The sequence below is a fragment of the Aegilops tauschii genome, chromosome 7 (assembly GCF_002575655.3).
Source record: "Aegilops tauschii subsp. strangulata cultivar AL8/78 chromosome 7, Aet v6.0, whole genome shotgun sequence".
NCBI classification, from domain to species: Eukaryota; Viridiplantae; Streptophyta; class Magnoliopsida; order Poales; family Poaceae; genus Aegilops; species Aegilops tauschii.
In genome coordinates this window covers 552,718,564-552,737,286 of record NC_053041.3, presented here as the reverse complement: position 1 = coordinate 552,737,286, position 18,723 = coordinate 552,718,564, and the positions used below count along the sequence as shown (strand labels likewise).

Sequence of the window (18,723 nt, the reverse complement as noted above, 5' to 3'; positions counted from 1 at the left end):
CGTCCAGAGAAGTTTACACCTCAACAACGCAGAATTTAGTTGTCGCATCAGGAAGGCGCCAAAAAGCATGTTTCATTCAGTACAATTGGTGTGTATGCTATTTTCCTGGAGAAGAACAGATATGTTGTCTGAATTTTGCAACTGCTGCAAATTTCATTCAGTGCAATTGGTGCATATATGCCAGAGTGCCAGACCAGTTTCATGTCACACTCCAGAGAAAGTCAATACTTGACGGCAGTGGTGTTTACTACATTTAATTAACATATTCATTGACATGGATCAACAGGGGTAAGGCAATTACATCATCTGAATTAGCTTCATTCAAAATCAAGTCAATTACAATGAGAAACGTTGGCAACATCCACAGGTACCTTCAGCGTCATCCGCAGCTTCTCGGCTTCCTACTGAAAAAAGAAATTAGGAACGCACATTTTGACACGCTGGGAAATGGAAAGATCAGCACTGCTCTGTATATGTTTTGTAGATCCTGGGGTGACGGATTACTTCCCCCCTGTAAAGGCCATTAGTGTGTAAGAGCTAGACCTACTTTTAGCATAGCTTGCAACGTCAAGATGATGCAGACACAAAACAGTCCCGTTCCTGTTTGTCTGGCTTGCAGCAGCTCTGAACTTCAGGGTTAATGTTGTTCTTTCCTTCCCTGAATAGCATTTGTCATCAGCAGTTAAACGAACCACATGTTAAAAGGATAGTACGTATGATCATCTTGAATGGTCAAAACTTAGGCAGCGACACCATCCATATGTGCCTCCATTTGACCTTCACCTACATCTTTCTTATGTTGCTCTAAGTTGAGTTCTAGATGATGGAAAATGGAGTTGCTATCTTTCGATCTTGCAACGAATATTTATTTCTATGTTTACCGAGTTAGGACTCTTAAAATGTGTAACTACAATTAGTGCCAGTTGAGAGAAAGAAAAAATCTGCATATCAACTTTTTAAAAATTAAACATTCCCAACACTAATGCCAAGTAAAAAAAGCACAATGTTAAGTTTTGGATGAACTAGTGTACCGTGAATTTTCTTACGATTAAGTTTCGGTGGATCTGCTGCATGAATAAAAGTTTAATCCCTGTCTTTTTAGAGGATGGAGGATTAAATTTTGGTAACATCATACTCTTTAGTTTGTCTGTACTGCCTTGTGTTCTGATGAAGGTTAAAGGGGTTTGTGTGTAATTGCTTGACCTCCTTTTTTATTGACGGAAGCTTGACCTTCTTTTAGCATATACCTATCTGAAATCGATATGAAAACAGTTTTTTGTTTTTTCTTAGACTGAAAACAGTTTTGTTTCAGGACGCAGAAGTGTTGTTGGTAAAACAAGTTGAGGACTACGAGTAGTACTACCAGTTGGAAAGATAGCGTCATCACGTTAGTAAATGTTCAAATCCTGGGCCAACTCGGATTCAGACTGTAGGTTGATATAGTGGTTGCCGCCAGTTCCACCCCTGCCCCGTCTCCCGCGTCTCTTCTTTCTTGCTCGCCCCGTCTCCCCCAATTCCCAATCCACGCATCGCTTCCTCCCTCCTGCCGCCGGATCCGTGCTCTCGCGACTCCGCGGCCGCGACCATGGCCGGCACCACGGTGCTTCCGCCGTCTCTGCTCCCGCGCCGTAGCGCCGCCGCAGCTGACCTGCACTCCTGCTCCTCCCGCGTGCGCCTAAACCCTGCCTTGATGGCCAACCCCGCGGCTGCCAAGACGCCGAAGCGGCCCGTGTCCGTGCGCGACGGGCAGCCGCCGGCGAAGCGCGCGCGCGGTGCCTGCTCCGGGGGCGACCTCCATGCCGCGGTCGCCGCAAACATCAAGGGCACAAAGCTGCCGTGTCCCAGCAGCGACAGGGATCCGCTCCACTCCTCCACGATCAAGAACCAGATCGCGGAATCTCCGGAGAGCGCGACGCAGTCGAAGCCGCCGATCAGCATGCGCCAACTGATCGAGAAAGCTCGCCTCACCATGGCTCTCCTCGACAAGGCTCGCTCTGCCTCCGAAGAAGAGGCCGGCCGTCGGCGCGACATCGAGCGCATCCGAGCGGAGGCCCGGCGAAAGGTGGAGCAGATGGTGGACACGGTGCAGTTCAACGACCCCTGGATCCATCACTCCGACGTGACCAAGTCCCCTGAGGAGCTGCTCCAAGCAAGACAAAACGCATGGCGTTATCAAGCTCACCGCGTTGAGATGGCTCGTCGACGGGACTTTGCTCAAGCGATGCAAATCCACGGATGTGTGGTCGAGTGATCGAACCTGATTAGGAAGAAACCATCAGCAGTGCAGCCTTGTTGAGCTGAGCAAAGCAGGGGAAGCAGAGTCGGCAGTAGTCTGTAGGAGTATTTCACTGGCATGTGTTTTCAGTAGTGCGAGTGAGATTCTAAATTTGGCCATTAATTAGTGTGCATTGTGATCACAATTGATCAATTAATGCAAGGAATTGTTCTATGTAGTAAAAGCATTGGACCTGATGTATGCAAGAAGCACCAGATCTGTTCCTATGTTTTCAATCTGTTGTAGTATGTTTTATGTGATAGCATTGGATGTGATGATCCCACCAAGAAGATCACTTTTGTGCTTGAACTACTATTCCAGATGACTGCTATTTTCCAGGAGAAGAACAGATATATTGTCTGAATTTTACACCTCAACAATGCAGAATTTATTAGTCGCATCACGAAGGCGCCAAAAAGCATGTTTCATTCAGTACAAGTAGTGTATATGCTATTCCTGGAGAAGAACAGATATGTTGTCTGAATTTTGCAACTGCTGCAGATTTCATTCAGTAGAATTGGTGTATATGCCAGACAAGATTCATGTCACACTGCAGAGGAAATCAATACTTGACGGCAATGGTGTTTTACTTCACTTAATTAGCATATTCATTGACATGACATGGATCAGCAGGGGTAAGGGGACTGTATCATCTGAATTAGCTTCATTCAAAATCAAGTCAATTACAATGAGAAACGCGGGCAACATCCACAGGTACCTTCAGCGCCATCTGCAGCTTCTCGGCTTCCTCCTGAAGAGAAATTAGGAGTTGCACATTTTGACACGCTGGGAAATGGAAAGATTAGCTCTGCACTGTACATGCTTGTAGATCCTCTGGGATGCCCGATTCTTCTTCCTCTGTAAAAGCCATTAGTTTGTTTGCATCTTGTGTGCTAATAAAGGGGCTTGTGTGTCAGAGCAGACCTCCTTTAGCATAGCTTTGCAAGTTTGCAACGTCAAGAGGATGCAGACACAAGACAGTTCTGTTCCTGGTTGTCTGACTTGCAGCAGCTCTGAACTTCTGGGTTAATGTTGTTGTTTCCTTCCCTAAACAGAACTTGTCATCAGCAGTTAAACGAACCACCAGTTAAAAAGATACTGTAGTAAGTACGTAGTATGGTCATCTTGAATGGTCAAAACTTAGGCAGCGACACCATCCATCTTTTGCCACCATTTGGCCATGCCCAGTCATCGGTCTCCAATTCTCAAGGCAAAACTTCCAGCAAGACATTCAGGAACACTAGCCACCGGGGTCGGTGTAACGCTACGGAGTACAAGCGCAATCCTATTCCAGGGAGCACACCACAGGTTCAGAGCCCAGTTCCAGACAGTCAGTGGCGCTGGAAATGATGCCATGAGAATCGGAGACAAAAGGCACCGGTGGTGGCTTATCATGCTCGCGCGTGCTGCCGGCCTCACCCTCACCATGGAAAAGCCGGCAGTCAGGTAACATGATGTTGCCATCCTCTCTTTCCAACCAGCAGTAAAACTTGTAAAACAGGATCAGCAACACTTGTAAAAGTTTATCCTTCCATGTTTTGTTATACAATCTATATATTCTACCACTCCGTGCTAAAGGGAGCTCAAGCAAAATTACACGCAGCTCCCTTTATTACTACACATACACAGGACGCAAGCAAACCAACCAATCAATGGCCTTTACAGAGAGCAACAAACCAAAAAGAATCAGCCTCCCCCGGAGTCTACACAACATGTACAGAGCAACATGTACAGAGTCTGTCAAAATGCTCACTCTTGGTCTCTCTCCATTGCCGAGATCGATCTGCGTCTGCCTAGCGCTGGTCGTCGGGCAGGAAGAGGTACCGGAACGTGGAGTCGAACGGGACGACGGTGAAGCTGCGGAAGCCGAGGAGCCGCTGCTTGCGCGACGACGTGGTGTCCTGCACCGCCGCGACCTGGGCCGGCGTCAGCTGCCGGCAGATCCAGTCGGCCAGCAGCGAGTCCTCCACCGTGCCCTTGCCGTAGCTCTGCAGCAGCGCCGGGACCGTCAGCTTCCCCTTGTCGTTGATCCCGACCGACGCCCGGATGTAGTCCCTCATCGACTCTTGCAGCTGCTGCCGAACGTTCTCGGCCGAGAAAATCCTCACCTGTTACATAACAAGTTGTCTCATCATTTTTCAAAATAATACTTATGGTAACGGTCAGTATTGGTTTATTTTAACACGTTGACAGCGTATACACGCTGACAACACTTACAGCAGGTGAGGAGAACATCCCGCTGCTCAGTGCAAACAACGCCAGGGGCTCCGTGTCGTCGACCGAATACCTCTCGTGCTCCTCGGTGACCCTGAACTTGTGAAGGGCTAACATCAAAGACTGAAAAGGAGGAAAAACCGTAAGATGAATCATTACTTGTATGACAAAGAAATGAAATCGACAAATGAGGAACGGATAGTACGATTTGTGGCCGGTGTGCTGGGTTCTTCATCTTCAGGATCATAAACTCTATCTCAGCTGCACTCAAGGACTGCCCACCAACCTTGTAACAGGCCTGCAACATTAGCTTAGGTTGGTTAATGATATGTTCTCAAATAAACATTGGTTATAACCACCAAATAAGTGCTCCATTAGACAAACCTTCTGCATTAGCGAGAAAAGCTTAATGTCGTTTGCGGGGACTCCATATGCTAAATATGCCTGCAAGAGAACATGCACATAATTTGGTATGTGAGCAGCCAAGAATAACAGCAACACATGGCCCGTGAATAATTGACAGTGGGGCATAAAGCAGCAACTTGTTTTCCAACACATAATTCAATGGAACTACCAAATATTTAAAATCACCACAACAACTATTTTGACACAACACTAACTATTGCCTTCAAAGCTCCTACTGATAAAAACATGAACACGATTTGCGAACCAAGAAGAAATACTTTTCGTCTTTCCATGTATGCTAAGCAATCACTAAGCAATGGATGTTACTTACATGCATTATTAAGGCATTGTAAAGGTTGATCCAAAACGCTAGCCGCTCGTCGCAGTTCATACGGGTAGGATCAACCTTTGATAGTTGCTCCACAAGGGACCTGCGGACAAAGAATAGTTAAACAGTTACATCATGCCATCGCATGAACAACATCCTTTGTTCACATAACCAACACCATGTGGTGCTCTATTGGGCTATAAGGTAAAAACAAACACTTTTGAGACCTTCATTTACAAATGTAGCTTTTGTGGTTACATTTTTTCAGTAAGTAGTACTACTACATCATGTCATGTGCTCCATTGTTACTCCAGGCTGTCTCAAATAGTTTTCCCTCCAGTTCATCTAAATTCTGTTTAATTATTTATGTAAACATGCAATTAGTTCATTGGTATTAATTTCTTTAGGCAAGTGTTCAACAAAAAACCTGAATTTTTGGAGAGCATCAGATGCATATTCAAGCTGTTCCTTGCATACATTCATCCAAGATACTTCGGCTACTGAACAGTACTTCCCAATGTCTCTTCGAGCTTCCTTCCCATTAACACTGTACGGATCAAAGTTCCCCACTTCATTTATAATATCATCATCGTGATCTGAATCAACTGAAGGGCTTCGCAACACTGAGGCCATTAAAGATGAATCTGACACAGACGTAAATGTAGAGCCAGATAAACATCCCGCTGATGAAGACGAATTATCAGAACACAACTTTGGTGATATCTTCGATGATCGAGATAAATGTAGGAAGATATCTCTCATGCAGCGCACCATCTCTCCAGAGAGCTGATTCGGATTGTTGCACATGTTTCCATTCATGCCGTGTTTCTTTGGATCAGATTCGTTAAATGACAATGCATCTATTCCAAGATACTCTTTGCCATCCTTCTCTGTAGAGCTTGGTTCTTGCATCTGCAGGAACAGGAAAATTTTATTTCACTGACAACTCCAAATATTTTGCATAAAACATAAACTACTGGTAAATGGGCATGAAATAGGACCTCTTCATCTTGGTGTTCTTCTAGAAATATATTTAGAGTGACATCTTGGTGCTCTTCTAGCTGCCCACTTGTAGACACCTTCTCCCTATTTTCACTCTCTTTTTCAACATCGTGCCGTTCTTCAAGTTCAGGGTATCGATATTCTTCCATTGACTGAACTGACTCATATTCCTCCAACTTAAAATCTCTTAAGGCCGATGTGTGCTTTGAAAGCAAAACAAACAAACCGTCAGAAACTCCATACAGAAATAAGAGCTTCATCCCAATGAGACTATTGCTACAAAGAGAACTTACTTCATCCCATGTGCATTTACTAGTTGATGGTGTCGATAGTAAGCATTCTGGATTACTTTCTACAAGTAACCTTTCAGTCCTTACATGACACAGTTGGTAGCGTAAATCGCTTAGATCCGTCTCGAGCTTTGAGATAGTGATTTCTAAAGAGGATATGCTATCTACGAGCTCCTGCGCCTGGAAATAAAATGTTAAAAATAGTATTCAATGGTGGCCGTCTACAATCACATGAAGTAAATTACAAATATATGTGCATTGATGTGTGCACACCTTGTTTGGTAGTTTTGTGGAAGATTTAAGTATCAGCTCGGCATCGTGTGCGATGGCATCTGTCAACGCCAGATGCATGTCGATCTCTTCCTGGAGTTGCCTCTGCAAATTCCTGACCTGTGGTATGTAATCACATCTGAGAATACTAGATCTCATTCCTTTGAACTTGCTCAATATATGCCATAAAACCCAAGTCATGCATATATGTATAAATTCTACAAAACTGCTTAAGAAAATGGCGAGCATAAGCAGCCTATTCAGAGGATCATCCCCAGAAGGAATTTTCAGCCAAACAGAGGAACACAACAAGCTGTCACAACTCACAACCCAAATGGAAGCAGAACTATTTCAACTGTAGACAGCAGCACAGCAGCACAAGCATCTAAATTTCAGAGAAGATGAAGCAATTGGAAGGCACTCACTTCCTGCTCGAGCTGCGATCTGTACCGCCGCATGCCGCCCCTCCGGACCCCTTGCCTCTTGCCGCCACCATTGCTGCTATCATCCTGCAATGGGAACGCCACATCACTTAATCAGGTTCATGGATCACCTGAAACATTCCAGTGAACAGGATTGCCGCCGGGTGAAACCAATCGGCCGGGGAGGAGAATGCAGACAGTTGACGCGGCGAACAGAGTGGAAAACGCCCAAATTTCTCAGTGAGAGCAGGTGAAAAACTACTGGAGCACTAGCAAGCAAAGGGGAAAGTGGCATCTCGTCCACTCTGGTGGCCCTCGAATTCAGCACGCGAGCAGACAGCTTGTCTGAAGCTGATGATTCGCGCTGCTGCTGCCAATGGCGGGGAATTCACAAAAACAGCACCGTGTTTGGAGAATTCCCGGAGCGGAAATTCTCGTGCGGCGAAGCAAGAAATCGGACGTTGACTGTACGGACGCGACGCATTGATTCACCAGAGAAGAAAGGAGTGGGGTAGAAGACGAGAAACCAACCGCGGAGCAACTCGCCGACGACGACGCCTCCCCGCTCCCCGCCGCGAGACGCAGCGGGCGCTGCTGCTCCGGCGGCGGCGTGGGGCCCGCGTCGCCGCCGCGCGCCCGCCGGGCCCCGCCGCCGCCCATCCGCTGCATCGCCCTCTGGATCGAGCCGCCCCTGCGCGCGCGGGCCAAGAAAAGAAGCAGCAGCAGCAGCTTTGGTGAGCAAACCAACACCCAAATCAAGAGCGCGGAAGCAGACGAAGAGAGGGAGAGGCAGGGGCTGACAGGGTCACGGAGGAGCGCATCTTGTCGGACGCCACGGCCACGGCCGCCGCTGCCGCCAGCGCGTCCTCCGCGCGGACGCACAGCATCCACCGCTCTCTCAGAGACTCCTCCCAGCGCGGCGCGGTACGTACTGGTCGTGGCACTAAACTAAGCGCCTCCGGAGAGCCGGACACCGGGAAGGGAACGGGGCAAACGACAACGGTGGCAGCAAAGTCTATCTACCCGTCGGTAATGACATGCGTTTTGTGCTGGCGATCATGGCGACTGCCGATCGAGCGTGACGACCAGCTTAGCTCACGCACGCTCGCCCACACTATGACACTAGTGAGCTCGTAGTGAGTGAGCCCACGACGCTGCGCCGCAATAATCGTCTCGGGGACGAGACATGGCGCCGCAGGCCAGGGGCGTCTCGTCGATCGGACGATCGATCGACCAGGTTCCCAGATTTTGGCCGCGGCGCGTGCGCGACCGGCGGGCGGGGCCCGCGGCATAGTGACCGAGAGAGGGACGGTTTGTTGGTGGAGTTGGTGAGAGGGATGGATCGAGTCTTTGGCTGGTTGCGCTTCGGCCGGTCCGGGAAAGGAGACGCAGCTCGTGCCATGTCGCGTTGAGTGCTGGCTGATTGATTGTGTTGGACTGTTGGTGGTACGTACTACTACTAGGAGGAGTAGAGTAGGTGTGCGGTTTATGTTTGTGTCCATGGGCGAGCGATGGTGGCCAGGTCGGGTGGTCACGCCCTTCTGATCTGAGCTCAACTCGTGAAAATTGCACCTTTGCCAGGTGGTGGAGCTCCTTTTCCTCCGCTGCTGCTGCTGCGTAACTTCGTTCTGGGCCGGTGAAATGAGCTTGAGCTACTGCAGACTGCAGTAATAGTAGTAGCTGTAGATGGTGATCTTATCGCTTTGGTGAAAGAGAGAAGGATCCGTTCGTTGACGTCGCGCGCGCGCGCGCGTGAAACTTCTTGCCTCCGTACCACTCGAACAGCGGCAGCAGCATCGGATCGGGATCTCCGCCGGGAGGGTGGCCGAGCGCGCGCGCGGAGCGGCCGGCAGCAGCCTTTTCGCAAGCGCGCTTTGCTCTTTTGCCCCGCTGCTGCTGGTGCTGGGCGACTCCGTGTCCATCCATCAAAAGCAGAGCCCTTTTCTACTCCACGGTGACGACTGGTCATGGCTCGGAGAATTGATCTACCCGCGCGTGTTGCTTCGTCCGTCGGTATAAGAGCATCTCCGACCGACGTCGACTCTCAAACCTCACGGTTCAAATCATGAAAGTCATCCAATACAGACCTGTATCGGTCCGCCCAAAGGTCCGGACGTACTTTCTTCTATAAACCGAAGACAAATATGGAGGCTTTACGGACGTTCGGACCGCTCCCAAGACCACGTCTCACTGCCGTGGCCCACCGAAAACCCCTCAACCGCATCTTCCGCGCTTTTCGTCGAACGCCCACGGCATTCATGTCAGCCCAGAGCATGCAGCGGCTGGCATTGATACCGCGATTTGACCGGATGGGAGGGCGGCGCTAACAGACGTGACCACTCGGGCGTCGCTGATTCGATGCGGACGCCGCGTCCCGAGGAACCAACTCCGGCCGCTGCGCTGCATTGAAGCAGGCTGACCACCCCTTGGCCTGGCCTGGCCGCAACTATTTAAGCCATGCGTCGGCGACGCACAGAGGCACACTCCCCCTCTTCAAGCACCGGCCCCTTCCCTCCCCCATCTTCGTGCCCAAGCCCCTCCTCCTCTCTGAGCCCAGTGGCGATGCCGAAGTCATGGTGCTTCGTGTCGGCAGGTGGATTCGGTGGAAGCTCCTCATCCAGTGGTTTCCTTTAAACAGCTCGTAAGGCTTGATTGTATTACCGTTATGCAAAAGTAATGGAAAGTGGTTATGCCCAGTTCAAAAAAAATCCTCGTCAGGTGGTTCTCGGCGCCGCCGCCCACGCTCTCTGGGCCCTTCGGCGTCCACGGCAGCAGACAGAGTCTGTGGAAGCTCCTCATTAGATGGTTCTTGGCACCGCCGCCCACGCTCTCCCGCCCTTCGGCGTCCACGGTGGCCGACTCCTCCGCCAAGGAGGATATGACAATGAGGAAGACTAGACACCACAAAAGCTGCCCGACTCCCCTCGGAGAGCGCTGTGACGAACGAAGATTTCGCCCGTCAGATCGAGATAACGTTCGCTCCGTCCCATGGGCCTGTGGCCACCATCGCTTGCGCGCGTCAAGGAGGAGCTGTCATCCCCTAACGCAACATCGCATGAAGCGCGAGCTGATGTCCCTGCTTCGGTCGGTCAAGGACGAGCTCGCCTCGCCCAAATGCAACTGCGGCGTCCAGATCGGATGCTGCGTCAAGGACGAGCCGTCGTCGCCCGCACCACCAGGGGCAAGGACAAGCTGGTACGGGCGCATGGATGCGCCCTCGTCATCTCGCCATCAAGGAGGAGCTGCCGCCCGTGATGAAGAAGGCGTGGGGCCGCCTCCTCCACTACCTCAGAGGAGGCGGTTATGGCGGTGCCTCGGGCTCAAGGGCCGTTGTATCTGAGGCGGAGCACGCGCCGAGGCAGTAGGCGAGGTATGACGGGCGCAATGCCACTCGCTGCTCCGCATTTGCCAAGAGCGACGTTGCGCCGGATTGGGTCCGCAATGCCCCTGACCTCGCCGCCACGTGGGTGTTTGACCGCTCTGTGACCACCGCACCAGGCGTCGACGGCGCCTTGACGGCGAGCTCGCCAAGATTGGCGAGGAGGGGTCGGTTAGCGACTGCTCCGCCAACGCCATCGCGGCAAGGCCGCCGCCAGGACTCCGAAGGCAACGTTGGCAGTGGTCGCGGCAGCACTCGGCACCACGCAGCAGGAGGCGAAGTGGCTCCTCCGGGAGCGGCAAGCAGCCGTCGGACAAGGCTGCTGCGGCCCTCCGGCGTCATACCGCCGCTGGAGGGACCACGACGACGGCACCGACGATGACGCCGGTGCAGCAAGGCAGGGCGGCCACGCGTACGAGGTGGTCGTCCGATATAGGGATCAGGTTTTTTTCTAAATTTTTTGTTAAACGATCGAAATATCGGCCTTTTTATGTAAATTATAACTAACTTGAATGAATTTCGCCGTGTTTGAATGAATTTTGCCCGGTCAATTCGAATTGTTGTTGAAATATACGCGAGCAACATTGGATGGCGGCATGCGGCGTCAGTGTCTACGTACTGGTCCCCGTTCGCGGATGGATGCCGAAGAAAATTTGCGAGTCGGCGTTGGTGATGCTCTAAAGCCAACTCCAACACGCGACCCCAAATGGTTCGGCCGCGTCCGTTTGGGGGTAAACGGACAGAACAAGCCGCGCAATGCGCGGGAACAAACAAACCGTTGTCTGTTTTTTGTCCGCTTTCGACCCATTCCCGGCCCAAAGTTGGGCCACGTTTGCAGCCGAACGGACACGCGCAGACGGATGCGACGCGCGCCCTAGTCCTCCCTGACCCGCCCGTCAAGGACACAACCACTTTTCTCTTCCCTCTGGCCTCCGCCCTCCGCCGCCACCGTCGCCGCCGCCACCCCAGTTCCCGTCCGCGTCGTCCGATATAGGGTTTAGGTATTTTCCTAATTTTTGTGTTAAACGGTCGAAATATCGACCTTCTTATGTAAATTATAACTAAACTTGAATGAATTCCACCGTATTTAAACAAATTTCGTCCGATTAGTTTAAATTATTGTTGAAATGTATGCAGACAATATTGGATGGCGGTCTTGGAATGAGTGTCTGCGGACTGGCCCCCTATTCACGGACGGATGCGAAGAAAATTTGTGGGTAGGTGTTCGAGATGCCTTAAACAAAGTGAAGAGGGGGAGGGTCGGAGGCTAGAGCGGATTATTAATCCGATTCAGTGTGGTCGGCACGCCGCACGGCACGGAATGCGATGGGGTCTACTGCCAAGTTCGGTCGACTCTGCTCGTGCGTGGTCCACGGTTTCCACTGTGGTGGTAGCATACTGTTCACGCATGTCCGGCAACAGCTGCTGGGTAGTACTGCTGCTTTTTTTCTTTCTGTCGTCGTGTAAATGCTTGCTGCTTTCGCACGGCTAGAGTTTTCCGGCCGGGCCGTACTAGTTCGTTTAAGCCCTGGAGGATCGACCGACCGACCGAGCGAGCACGGGGTTTACAGTGGCGTGTTTAATTTGCTTGTCATCATTTACTGTGTACAGTAAAAAAATACTCAAGTCAGCCACGGACTTGGGGTGGTTTCGAGTTGAGAAAAAACTTGATAATGAGCGAACGATCGCTAGGAGGGAAGGCAACTGCAAACATTTTGCTGATAACTTCAGTTGTTGCGGGAATGACAATGATGACGAATTTCGCTTGTAAGCACAGCAATTTTCTAGCGAAAAACAGGATTGGAACGGGGTTGCCATTGCTCGACCAACACAAATTGTCATCAAAATCGTTCGCAAATGACACCCACTTCTAGCGAACATTCTTTGGGTATTGAGGAACAAAAAAAAACTGGGACAGTCCTTACATACATAAATGTAAAAGTTCAGTGCATCTTCTGAATATATAGACAAAAGTCTATGGCAGCTTAGGAATTTGAGTGGGAGCCTAGGGCCCCTTACTCTTTTATTACTCGGCGTAACATGTGTTCACTACTGAATTTAGTGTCCTTCAAACTTACTCCCTCTGTAAACTAATATAAGAGTGTTTAGATCACTACTTTAGTGATCTAAACGCTCTTATATTAGTTTACGGAGGGAGTATGTTTTTCTTTTCTTTTTGTTCCATGTACCCCTCTTCCTTCCCAACCAGATTCGACACCCAAGTGGCTGGAGGTCTAGAGCATAGGTGAAGGCTATGGACCAAACTCCGATGCATAACTTTTTTCGAACACTTTCGAGTTCGTTTGATCGGATTCTGAACGAGACTCTCAGCACAGGTCCAAAACTTCCAATCAATACTCCAATTGTACCTCTAAGCGTGACTTGAACTTTTATGCAAGGTTTCTAGTTTATAACATCTTTGTCGTCCATGGTACTTTCAAGAAACTGTTCAGTGCATCTGATATGTCTTATATGTATCTATAATGTTAGTATTGTTCATGCCATATCATCATTATATTAGGCAATTTTTTGCGTTTTACTTGGACTAACATATTAATAAAGTTCTTAGAGCCAACTCATGGTTTTGGTTTTAAGAAGTACTTGCAATTATGGAAAAAAATCCTAAAAATTGTAGAAGTCATTTTTATGTTGAGAAGGACCTACAGAACTAGACCAAGGTACCCGGGGTGGATGCCCAGGGGTCGAGGCGCCCCAACATGATGCTTGGTTTGCCGTGGGGTAAAATATAACAATAAGATAGGGGAGGAAACGAGGCTTGATCTAGCGACGCGAGGTGAGTGACACAAGGATTATACAGGTTCAGGCCCCTCTGCGGTGGAGGTCAAAGCCCTAGTCCCGTTCTCAGGAAGGTGTTTCTTGTGTATGTTTTTTTGTTACAAAGGTTCCGAATCTGTAACCAGATGTCAAGGGTATGCTTATATGAAGTTCGCTACCCTTGGGGTGCCACTACATTACATGTGAGTTCAAGAGAGTTCAATGCACATCCACTACTATAGGTAACGGATGTTCTAATGACTAGTAGTAACGCCAGGTTTCAAGGCGAAAGAAGTCCACATAACCTCCTCAGGTTTCAAGAATCAGCCATTGAATCCCCTCAATTGTAACACCGGGTATTTCACCCCCTGTTGTTTAGAAAACCAGACAAAGCACCCCCTACAAGCGGTTTCACTAGGCAATTTTGCAGTGTGGCACGAGTCAACGGGAGGAAAACGCTAAGGTGGACATAGGGCCTACCTGTCAGAGTCTCAAATCACTGCCCTGCTATGAAGCAACTCATAGTGCCGGATGGTGCTTCTCCTGCTACTTTGTCCAACGTTCGTGCCAAGGATGAGTACTTGTTGGAGTTGTTCAAGGCGACAATACGAAGGCTTGTCCAGAACTGGTCGCTGCAGGCCACAGGGCAAGAAGAGAGCCATGTCGCCAGGCACCACCCGAGGCAGATGGGAAGTACGTGAGCACAAGGGCCATGCATGGGCGCCTGGGCAAAGGTGCATCACAGACACAGAGGAGTGGGCAGCAACTGTGGTAGGACTACTTGCGGCGATTCGATCACTTCGAGTGTCGCGTGTGTTACAATGTCAGTGGTGACCAACTGTAACTGAGACCGGTCTTGTGTGGAGGTATAGAATCGATCAACACTGAGATGCTTCAACAAATCAATCAACCATTTGAAGCCAACAAATCGATAATGTTGACATGATTCTCTAACTAATAAATTAGCCTGAGAAACATCTGGGCAACAAATCAATGGGTTAGGTCGAGTGCCACGTAGCTCTTCTCCAGGGCCAAGTCGACAAGTGTTAGGATCAAAGCGGCGGCCCTCGATTGGGCCAGTTTGGACGTGAGCGACGGGGTGGGAGCTACATGATCTGGTGGCAACGTGGATTTTGATGGCAAGGAAACACGACCAAAGCAGCGGCGGGCATTCCATGGGAAAGCATGTGATTGCATGCTTGGTGGACAAAAACCCTATCAAAACCACCTCCAAAGCTCTCAGGGGGTGTTTGAGTGGTTTCATAAAGCTTAGAGGGTGGCATACCCGGTTTTACAATTGAGGGGGCTAAGTGGTCGATTTGGGAAATCTAAGGGAGTTATGTGGACTTCTTTTGCAAGGCTTGGAAATGCCTCAATTAATGCTTTTGACCATTGAATTGCTTTGAGCCGAGTGAAGTCCATCCGAGTGAGGATATGTCATTTTTTAATCTGAACCCATTGACATAATTCTTCACACAGGTATCCCATATCCAGTGACAAAAACCTTTATGCTACTGATGTTATCTTGGCACATAGAGTGTGTTTGGTTGCAACTCTAGGGCATATTTGCCTGTCCTGAGATATCCCTGAGATGTGTCTGGACATTGTTTGGTTGGCTACCTGGATTCACAGGCACATCCCTGGCCTGGAGCTCGTGGCAACTTGATTAGCTTGGCTAGCTCCCAGGCAGGTTGCTTAGCTTGTTCCAGGCTCACGGGAGAGGACGCCTGGGTTCCAGGCGGATATCATTTTTGGCTCATTAGCACATGTTGTTGGGAAACGTAGCATGCAATTTCAAAAAAATCCTAAGCTCACGCAAGATCTATCTAGGAGATGCATAACAACGAGAGGGGGAGAGTGTGTCCACGTACCCACGTAGACCGAAAGAGGAAGCCTTTGCTCAACGCGGTTGATGTAGTCGAACGTCTTCTCGTTCCGACCGATCGAGTACCGAACATACGGCACCTCCGAGTTCTGCACACGTTCAGCGCGATGACGTCCCTCGAGATCTTGATCCAGCAGAGGGTCGATGGAGTAGATGAGTTCCGTCAGCACGACGGCATGGTGACGGTGATGGTGATGTGATCCGCGCAGGGCTTCGCCTAAGCACCGCGAGAATATGACCAGAGGCGTAAACTGTGGAGGGGGGCGCCGCACATGGCTAAGAGAAATTGTTGTGTCTCCTAGGGGTGCCCCCGTATATAAAGGAGGGAGGGAGAGGAGGCCGGCCTAGGGCGCGCCAAGTGGGGAGGAATCCCACTTGGACTCCTAGTCCTATTCGCCCCCCATTCCTTCTATCGGAGGGGGAAAGGGGGAAGGAGAGGGAGAAGGAAAGGGGGGCCGCGCCCCCTCCCCTTGTCCAATCCGGACTCCCCATGGGGGGGGCGCCATGTCGTGGTACTAAGTCTGACAGTAAGAATAGGGGGGTACGTATGGAGAGGCAAGGTCCTAGCTACGGCAAGGTTGTACGCAAGCGTTTACGAGTTTAGGCCCCTCTCGGAGGAGGTAAAAGCCCTACGTCTCGGTGCCCGGAGGCGGTCGACTGGATTATGAGTATGTGTGTGTGTTACCGGGGGTGCGAACCCTTGTCCCAGAGGAGGGGGTGGCTTATATAGAGTTCGCCAGGACCCCATCCATCTCCCGTTACAGAGGGTTGAATGTACATAAAGATTGAGGTGTTACTGGTAACGCCAGCCTTAAGTGCCTTTAATGACCTTAAAGACTACGGAGTGAATGCTCGCCCATTGCTGTTCTGAGTGACTTCTGGTCTTTAGTAGGTCGAGTGGTTTCTTGTATGGTCGATTGGTTGACTGGTCGTGTGACTTCGGGAAGGAGGGGTATCCGAGTGGTTCGTTGGTCGAGTGGATTTCACTTGACACCTTTACTGGGTACCCTTAGTTGTCTCTTGAGCTTCTTTGCTTCTAGGGTAGTGACCTTAGGTAGGGCATACAGGTCAGGCCTGTGACCCTACCCTAGGTCCGTATCCTCATCATTAGCCCCCGAATGGATTAAGGTCCGAGTGGAAAGAAGATTGAAGTTGATCTTGCTCCGACCCTTGCGCTTCACGAGTATTTACGCAGGACGGAAGACTCATGTTAGAACTTCAGCTTCGCTTCACTCGCCTTGATCGATTCAGAAAGTTGCCGAGTGAATTTGCAACATCATCTGTCGAGTGTTGTTTCTGGGCGCAGAATCTTTGGCACGATTGGTTGCGGCGTATCCCGGATCTCACGGGATTTGAAATTTCGGGGAAGCGCGCGGGACGGAGCGTGCCGAGGTAAGTGGGATGGATAGACAGGAGTGCCTCGATCTCCGTGCCACCTTTTTCGCCACGTACCCAGCGCGCGACTGTTGCGGGATTTGACGGGATCGCCTGGGCCCACGCGTCAGCCACTCGGAAGTGGGCCTTTATAAGGCGACGGAGCCGAGGCGTCTGCACTGTGCGCGTCTATTTTCTCCCCTTTTCCTCTGCTTCTCCACTGCATCCGGCTCCTCGGCTCTCGACGCCGCCACTCCGCCACCATGGTGAAGGACAAGACAGCGGCGCTGGAACACGCGAAGAAGGCGACGGGGGCGGCGAAAGGCAAGAAGCAGAATCACGGGTCGTCGTCGCGCTCGGCGCTGCCGCCGGGTTGGATCCAAGGCGATTGGATCCGGTCTTCGCTCCGGCAGGAAGATCTGGACGAGCTGGTGGAGTCTGGGCTGATTGCCAAGGGTGCTGCGAGGTTTCCAGAGGGGGAGACGGAGCCGCAGCAGCGACCGGGTGAGTGTGTTCTGCTCGCCACCCATGTCGATCGGGGCTTCTCGCTTCCTCCGCACCCCTTTTTCCGTGGTTTCTTGAACTTCTTCGACGCCCAACTCCATCACTTTTCTTCCAATACCATCACATATCTTGCTGCATTCGTGTCCATGTGCGAGAATTTTCTGGGGTGTCGACCGCACTGGGGTCTTTTTAAGCATATTTTCACCATTCGTTCTCAGTCGGTGAAGAAAGCAAACATGAGTGACGAGAAAACACATGTCATTCAGATGTGTGGGGGTTTGGGTATCCAGAAGAGGCAAAGGAGCTCTTTCCCTTCCATGACTCTTCCTGAATCGGTCAGGGGTTGGCAGTCGACCTGGTTCTACTGCCAGGACCTCGCAACTCCAGGCCAGTCGACCGGACTTCCCCACTTCACCTTTGATCGTGTTCAGACTCCTTCCTCGCTGAAAGTGACTGCTGCTGAGAGCATGGAGACGAACATGCTAGTTGAGAGGGTGGTCCAACTGATCAATCAGGGCGTCACTGGCATGGATCTGCGGGAGGTATTCCTCAGTCGACGCATCCAGCCTCTCCAGGCCGATGACCATCCTATGTGGATGTACTCTGGGGTCGACGACACCGCTCGGGTTCATCCAGAGGAAGTACCAGCTAAGACGGTGGCCCTGTGGTTGAAGAGCATTACAGGCAACAAGGACAACCCCAGAGGAGCCAGGAGAGTCGACCCCTTCAGAGACAGCAATCAGCCAGACAAGGTGTGTCTTCCACCGCCGACTGTTTTTGGGTACATATTCCGACTGCCCTTGAATCCGACTGACTTTTACTCGACTTCTTGTCTTGTAGGTTTTTACTGAGATGTACTCGATGCCCAATGGTGAACAAGTTCTGGATCAAGGCCAGGAGGGAGAGGACAGTGTGGAGGAGAGCGGTGATTGGGAATCTCCTGACGATGATGACGAAGAGGAAAGCGACGAGTCGGACGACGAAGAAGCGGTCGACTCGCCGCCTCGCTCGGAACGTCGATCCAAGCAACACCATGACCCAGCGGGCGGGCGCGGTAAGAACGTGGCCCCAAGCACCCAAACGCAGAAGCGCACTCGGACGTTGACTCCGGAGCCAACAGAAAAAGTCGCCAAGCAGCCCAAGGTTGCTCCTCCAAAAGCTCGGAAGACTCCGCCCAGGATCAAGATGGATGTTCCTGTTGCCTCTGGGTGAGTATCCTTTCTGTGTTTACCTCTACCGACTGATTCTTCTGTTCTGACAGAATGGATCGTGCATCTTTCTATCCCAACCTCTGCCGCGACTGACGTGGACGTTGACAAGGCCCCAGGAGACGAGGAAACCGATGACGCGGCCACCTCCAGAGCTGGTAAGTCCGCTCGGCTAAAACTTATTTTGTCAATTGAGTTGTCGGTCAGTTGAATTTCTGATGTTTTCTTTTTGCTGTAGCTCCACGAGACATTGTCGTGCTTCCAGATGATGATGAAGAAGAAGTGCCTCTGAAAGAGAGGAGGAAGAGAGGCAAGGGCTCGAGCGGGAGAGCGCTTGAGGTTCAAGCCCCTCGGTCGACGCCAGTGCTTGAGACAGTGGTCGAGCGATCCGG

At 50.7% G+C, this 18,723-nt stretch overlaps 1 protein-coding gene across 1 annotated transcript; it reads right to left on the bottom strand.

Moving 5' to 3' along the window:
• Positions 1-3,775: 3,775 nt before the first annotated feature.
• On the bottom strand, positions 3,776-8,307 carry LOC109770455 (uncharacterized). Its single transcript, XM_020329156.4, has 12 exons — positions 8,008-8,307; positions 7,738-7,897; positions 7,210-7,293; positions 6,788-6,904; positions 6,518-6,694; positions 6,224-6,427; positions 5,650-6,134; positions 5,226-5,325; positions 4,874-4,933; positions 4,695-4,787; positions 4,493-4,612; positions 3,776-4,383 (listed from the first exon to the last, which is right to left on the bottom strand). Exons 1-12 carry the CDS (start codon positions 8,091-8,093, stop codon positions 4,069-4,071), a joined length of 2,001 nt encoding a protein of 666 aa, XP_020184745.1. The 5' UTR covers positions 8,094-8,307; the 3' UTR covers positions 3,776-4,068.
• Between the last annotated feature and the right edge of the window lie 10,416 nt (positions 8,308-18,723).

Excerpts from the sequence above, each read along its gene's own strand:
- LOC109770455 (XM_020329156.4), bottom strand. The coding sequence starts at position 8,093 with ATGCTGTGCGTCCGCGCGGAGGACGCGCTGGCGGCAGCGGCGGCCGTG. Across the intron at positions 7,294-7,737 it reads CGTCGGCGAGTTGCTCCGCG|GATGATAGCAGCAATGGTGG; the intron begins GTTGGTTTCTCG and ends TTCCCATTGCAG. Across the intron at positions 6,428-6,517 it reads GTAAATGCACATGGGATGAA|CACACATCGGCCTTAAGAGA; the intron begins GTAAGTTCTCTT and ends TTGCTTTCAAAG.